This window comes from Lontra canadensis, unplaced genomic scaffold, assembly GCF_010015895.1.
Source record: "Lontra canadensis isolate GAN:19392208 unplaced genomic scaffold, GSC_riverotter_1.0 scaffold713, whole genome shotgun sequence".
NCBI lineage: Eukaryota > Metazoa > Chordata > Mammalia > Carnivora > Mustelidae > Lontra > Lontra canadensis.
In genome coordinates, this window is record NW_022631697.1 from 1 (window position 1) to 6,396 (window position 6,396).

Genomic DNA, 6,396 nt, shown 5'->3' on the forward strand with positions numbered 1-6,396 from the left:
GAGGGTGGGAGGTCGGGCGGGAGACGCGGGGGCGAGCGGGGGAGGGGAGAGAAAAAGGAGGAGACAAAAAAATAAAAAATAAATAAAAGGCTGCGGCGTCGGCTGCAGAGCCCACCGAAACAAACAGAGCGGAGCCCACCGCACCCGTGAAGCGCGGGGGGGGAGGTGGGGGAGGTGGGGTGGGGACCTGCTTTGGCTTCTTCGAACTTGCTCGGATCTCGGACTCCGGTCGGTCCTCGGGAGCGCGGCTGCCCGCTCCGGGTCTAGCGTCTGTGGCCGACGGGCGAGAGGGAGCGAGCGAGCTAGAGCTCACTTTTTTATTGTTGTTATTGTTTTTCAGCCCTGCCTCCCCTCCTCCCCTCCCTCTGCAAGCCTTCTCCCCTCCCACAGCCCCCGTCTCTCCTCCCTCGCCTCCTCCTCCCGCACAACTTAAAGAAAGAGGGAGCGGCGCGGCAGCTTCCTTCATCTGGGGGAATTCGCGGCTGCTGCAAGTTTACTACGCGAGGCGCAGCCAATGCCAAGCGCGGAGGACGAGGAGGGCTAAACACCGCGGCCGCTGCGCCGAACAATACCCGCCGCGCGCGGGGCGGCGCGAGTAGGGCCGCGGGGGAGGGAACGGCCGACCCAGAGCGCGGTGGAGAAGGCGCCCGGCCTCTGCCCGCCGCCCCAGTGCCCCCGCCGCGTCAGGTGGAGCCGTGGGCGCGCCGGGCCGGGGCGCCTAGCGCAGAGCTCGCCCCCGTCTCCTCCTCGCCCGCTAGCCTAGCCGGTGCATAGCCGCCGCGCTCGGGCACGGTGGCCCCGCCGCGGCTGTGATTTCATTCTGCCCGCGCCGCTTGGCTCTGCCCGGCCCGGGGTCCGCGGGGCGTGCGAGCGAGTGAGTGTGTGCGTGCGCGCGCGGGTGCGCGCAGGGGTGGGGGCCGCGGCGCTGCGCTCGCCCCCCGTCGGCCCCCCTCTCCACTCCGCTCCCCACACCTCCCTCCCGCTCCCTCCTCCCGCCCGCCCTCCCCTGCCCTGCCCGCCCGCCCCCGCCGCAGCTCCTTTAATACACTTTGGTTCTCCGCCTGGCTTTGGACTCTTCTCCTCCTCCACCTCCTCCTCCTCCTCCCGCGCCTCCTCCGCCGCCGCCTCCTCCTCCTCTTCCTCTCCGCGCCTTTGCTCCGCGCCCGGCCGCCCGAGGCAGATCCAGGCGGCGGCGGAGGCGGAGGGCGCAGGAGCGCGGCTCCGGGGGCTGAAGCCGCCGCCACCGCCACCACCGCCGCCTGCGCTCGGAGCCGGGCGGCCGCTGGACGCACCGCGCGCGGGGCGGGAGTGGGAGCGGAGGAGGTGCGGGGCTCGCCGGGGCCGGCGGGGCGGGTGGGCGCGCTGGCCATGCTCCTAGACGCGGGGCCGCAGTTCCCGGCCATCGGGGTGGGCAGCTTCGCGCGCCACCATCACCACTCGGCCGCGGCGGCGGCGGCGGCAGCTGCGGAGATGCAGGACCGCGAACTGAGCCTGGCCGCGGCGCAGAACGGCTTCGTGGACTCGGCGGCCGCGCACATGGGCGCCTTCAAGCTCAACCCCGGCGCACACGAGCTGTCCCCCGGCCAGAGCTCGGCGTTCACGTCGCAGGGCCCCGCCGCCTACCCCGGCTCTGCCGCGGCTGCCGCTGCAGCCGCGGCGCTTGGGCCCCATGCCGCGCACGTCGGCTCCTACTCTGGGCCGCCTTTCAACTCCACCCGGGACTTCCTGTTCCGCAGCCGCGGCTTCGGGGACTCTGCGCCGGGCGGCGGGCAGCACGGGCTGTTTGGGCCAGGAGCGGGCGGCCTGCACCATGCGCACTCGGACGCGCAGGGCCACCTCCTCTTCCCCGGCCTCCCGGAGCAGCACGGGCCTCACGGCTCGCAGAATGTGCTCAATGGGCAGATGCGCCTGGGGCTGCCCGGCGAGGTGTTCGGGCGCTCGGAGCAGTACCGCCAGGTGGCCAGCCCGCGGACCGACCCCTACTCGGCGGCGCAGCTCCACAACCAGTACGGTCCCATGAATATGAACATGGGTATGAACATGGCAGCGGCCGCGGCCCACCACCACCACCACCACCACCACCCTGGTGCCTTTTTCCGCTACATGCGGCAGCAGTGCATCAAACAGGAGCTCATCTGCAAGTGGATCGACCCCGAGCAGCTGAGCAACCCCAAGAAGAGCTGCAACAAAACTTTCAGCACCATGCACGAGCTGGTGACCCACGTTTCCGTGGAGCACGTCGGCGGCCCGGAACAGAGCAACCACGTCTGCTTCTGGGAGGAGTGTCCGCGCGAGGGCAAGCCCTTCAAGGCCAAATACAAACTGGTCAACCACATCCGCGTGCACACAGGCGAGAAGCCCTTCCCCTGCCCCTTCCCGGGCTGCGGCAAGGTCTTCGCGCGCTCCGAGAACCTCAAAATCCACAAAAGGACCCACACAGGTAAATGCGGGTCGGGACGGAATGGGGCGCGGGGAAGAGAGGCTGTGGTTGGTTGGCTGGGGGAAACGCGCAGACCGCCAGCTCTTGCTCTGGGATGGGAGGTGTTTTTGTGTGTGCGAGACAGCCAGCGGCTTGTTTTTGTTGGAGAAAGAAAGAATATTATTGGGCTGGGTTTTTTCCATGTACGGAAATTGGGTTTTAAATGGTCGGTGTAACATCAAATGTATGTTTTGGGGGATGTAATCGCTTCGTTTGCTCAGCCCCGGTTAATAATTTCCGTTCTAAATAGAACGCACAAAATAAAACTGCTCTCCAATTCGGTGCCCGGGAATCGAGCCTAGAGAGGATTTTGCCAGCTTGTCTGGATGTGCTTTTCTGCTCCGACTGCGTGTCTGTGTTTGGGTGGCTTATGTGTTTTCCCACTTCTTGTACTCGCGGTCCAAAAGTCCTTCCCGGGACTGTTTTTCCCTTAAATGAATTTGTTGTGAGCCCAAGCGGTAAGGTATTTCTCATTTAAAAAAAAAAAAAAAAGAAGGAAAGAAAGAAAGAAAAAGGTGTTTTTAAAGCCCATTTCGGGGTAGATTGCGGGGCTTTACGGTGGGTTCGCAGGAGTTTGTGAAATTCTCTAATGGGTTTCAGAGGGTTTGCGATTCCAAACTTGGACCAACAACCCGGTCAAAGAAAACCCCGGGGCATCACGGCCCCGCAGGGCAATCGCGTGAGAAGAGGAAGCTGCAAAAAGAAGGCGCCTCTAGACTCATAGATTATTCATCTCTGACCAGGTCCCAGCCAAAATCGTGCCAGACGATTTCCTAAAAGAAAGCCAAATGTTTTAGCAACTTCCCCCGTCAATATTTACTCCGAAGTGGGGATGCGCCAGCGGCCTATTGTTCTCTTCCGGGAAGGGAGGGAGCCGAGGTGCGAGACAAGCTTTTAACAAGGTTTAAAATTTGAGAAATTTATTTGCATGAAATGCTTTTGAGTCCTGTGTCTGAGCGGATGTCTTTAAAAAACAATTTAGGTGCTAATGGAATTTAACGTTAAATGGTCCCCTTTCCAAGAGGAACGTTGTTTGAGTTCTCACACCTCTAAATGACTCCAAGCATTTGGAATTCTGGCAACAGGATGCAGGGACCGCCAGAAAATTAAACAGGGAGATTTTGAAAGGCTTTGCTGAGCAAACCACCCCCCCAGCCTGTGCCTTTGCCATCGCTAGATGCTGTCTTATCTCTAATATTTGCCTTTTTCTTGACCTATTTTTAAGATGACTAGAAGTGAGACTAAGAATAACGGTTAATTTAATTTGCAGAATTTTGGATGAAAAATATTGGCTCAGTTATGATCCACAGCCCCATCCCCAAACAACATAGCAACTCCAAATGTAATTGCCTATTGGCCCCAGAGACAAACCGACAGCAGCCCAGCAGCCTGTGTGATTTTGATAATGCCCTAAATATTTTGTCATAATAACAGCTTCTCCATGGCGAGACCAATTTGTTAGAACTGCGAGTCCAAGAGTCCTATGGAAAGGTGGGCAGGGCCGGGTGCTACCTGAGATTCATTATAAATAGGAGGAAATGGGTGTCAGTCTGGAAGAAAATTAAAACATGAAGTAAATAAGCAGGACGGGCAGGTGGGAAGGCGGTTAATTTCATGTTAGTTCTGCCGCAGAAACAATCCGACCTGTGAGGGGACCCAGGCCCTTCCAATTCCTCTTTTCCTTCGGGAAGCGGCCTTGCTCCTTCCAGAGTGGGTGGGGGCTCTGAGCGGCTCTGAGGGGCTCTGGGTGTGCGGGCAGCAAGTCCCGATGTTTTTGTCCGCAGGGGAGAAGCCGTTCCAGTGTGAGTTCGAGGGTTGCGACCGGCGCTTCGCCAACAGCAGCGACAGGAAGAAGCACATGCACGTCCACACCTCCGATAAGCCCTATCTGTGCAAGATGTGCGACAAGTCCTACACGCACCCCAGCTCGCTGCGGAAACACATGAAGGTACCACCGGGGAGGCCGGGAGGACTGCGAGGCGGCTGGCCCGCGGTGCGGGGCCGGCCTGGACAACCCTGGCCAACCTGGGAAGGCCAGGGTGCCCTGGGGACCGGACGGCGTGGAAGTAAGGGGGGGGCTTTCTGGGGGTGCTCCCGCCAGGAGCTCGGCCCCACAGCAGCTGCACTCACACCCAGTCCCCTTTGGTCTCCCCTCCCGGCTTTTGTCTTGCAGGTCCATGAGTCCTCCCCTCAGGGCTCGGAGTCCTCTCCGGCTGCCAGCTCGGGCTACGAGTCGTCCACGCCCCCGGGGCTGGTGTCCCCCAGCGCCGAACCCCAGAGCAGCTCTAACCTCTCCCCCGCGGCGGCGGCGGCGGCGGCAGCAGCCGCGGCGGCCGTTTCCGCGGTGCACCGGGGCGGAGGCTCGGGCGGCGGCAGCGGGGCGGGCGGCGGCTCGGGCGGAGGCAGCGGCGGGGGCGGCGGCGGGGCGGGAGGCGGGGGCGGCGGCAGCTCTGGCGGGGGCAGCGGGACAGCCGGGGGCCACAGCGGCCTCTCTTCCAACTTCAATGAATGGTACGTGTGAGAGGCCGGGGCCTCTCTCCCTCTCCCTGTCCCCACCCTGGCGCAGCCCTGCCGGTGGCCAGCGCCGAGGGCACCCTGTGATGTGTTGTTAAAATTATGAATCTGATTTTTATGATGATGAAAATGATTTTACCAGCAGAAGGATTTTTAAAAGTTTTTTTAAAAAAATAATCTAGGCATGAAAAGCAAAAATATCCCTTCCAGAGTCTCAGAAGCTGAAAACTTAAAATAAGAAATAAAAAAATTAAAAAAATTAAAAACCCATAAAAATATTGAACCAAACCCCCATCCTTAAACCGCCCCCCCCCGCCCTCTTTCCTTCTCGCCCAGTTCCCAGTCTTCTGACAAACTGTACATAGCAAACTCCTTCCTTCTCCAAGGTGGTTTTAATGGCTTCTTGATGTATAGACGTTTGTCCATTTGTAACTCTCCGGATTGCGTTCCTTCCTGCCTTTCTTCCCTTCCCTTCCCCAAGTAATGGGCTTTTTCTTTTTCTCTTTTTAGTTTACCCGGTTTCTTTTTAAGTAATGTGGAAGAAAATGGTTTATTTTGTATTGTGGTATTGAATATTGTGTTCCTTTTTATGAGGCAACTTGATTGTAAACTTCATGCAACTATATAGACTGGAAAAAAACCGAGCCGTGCCAAAGTCTCCCTTCTGTTTCTTCAACACGTTCATCCACAGCGCGCACACACACCACCACCAACGCTTGTGAATGTATTTTTCTGTTAGCTGGGTTTACATGTGATGTTTTAGTGCTTTTGCAAGTTCAATTTGTTAGTTCCTGTATGAAAGATTGTGGGGGAAAATAAACGTCGTGCCGTTAGCTTTTCCGTAATAACACCCTTCCTTCTGTAAATACCCGTTACCATATTTATCCATTTGTAATTAAATTATGGTATTAACTTGCTACAGAGGAAACAATATTTATAAAGAATGTTTCTTAACTATAAATATGTACAATTGTGGGCATAAACTGTTTCAGATTTTTTATTTGAAGGTTTTAAGTGGTTTGATCATTTCTTGTGATATGTTTTGAGAGTAATGCATACAGAAATATAATAAAATGTGTTGAAACTGCATGAACACACTATTTTTTTCTAGCAAAGTTATTAAAGAAAACGGGAAGCTGAGGGTTGATCGGCTGCCTAAATGAATGGGAGGTACCACCTTGCATTCTGGGGAGGAAGGTATGTGTATGCACGGAAACCAGGCCAAACTGCCCCTTTGGCAGAAAGTCTCAAAATTATTTTCTATGTCCTTTGTAGCTGAGAGTGAATTAAATTTTTGGAAGGGCCCTGTGAGGAATGGCGGCAGGAGCCTTCAGAGTTTCTAATGGCTCCATTATCTGAGGGAATGCCTTTCTTTCAGCTATTTGGACTGGATTTAAGAGCAC

At 57.1% G+C, this 6,396-nt stretch overlaps 1 protein-coding gene across 2 annotated transcripts; it reads left to right on the plus strand.

The window, feature by feature from the left end:
- The first annotated feature begins 1,027 nt into the window (after positions 1–1,027).
- LOC116863214 (zinc finger protein ZIC 2) lies at positions 1,028–6,088 on the plus strand. Of its 2 annotated transcripts, none has more exons than XM_032850704.1 (3): positions 1,028–2,440; positions 4,264–4,427; positions 4,653–6,088. In XM_032850704.1, the coding sequence occupies exons 1-3, from the start codon at positions 1,369–1,371 to the stop codon at positions 4,998–5,000; spliced, it is 1,584 nt and encodes a 527-aa protein (XP_032706595.1). In that variant the 5' UTR covers positions 1,028–1,368; the 3' UTR covers positions 5,001–6,088. The 2 variants fall into 2 exon arrangements, with proteins under 2 accessions (XP_032706595.1, XP_032706596.1); XM_032850705.1 differs by having other exon boundaries at positions 4,616–4,763.
- Positions 6,089–6,396: the final 308 nt, after the last annotated feature.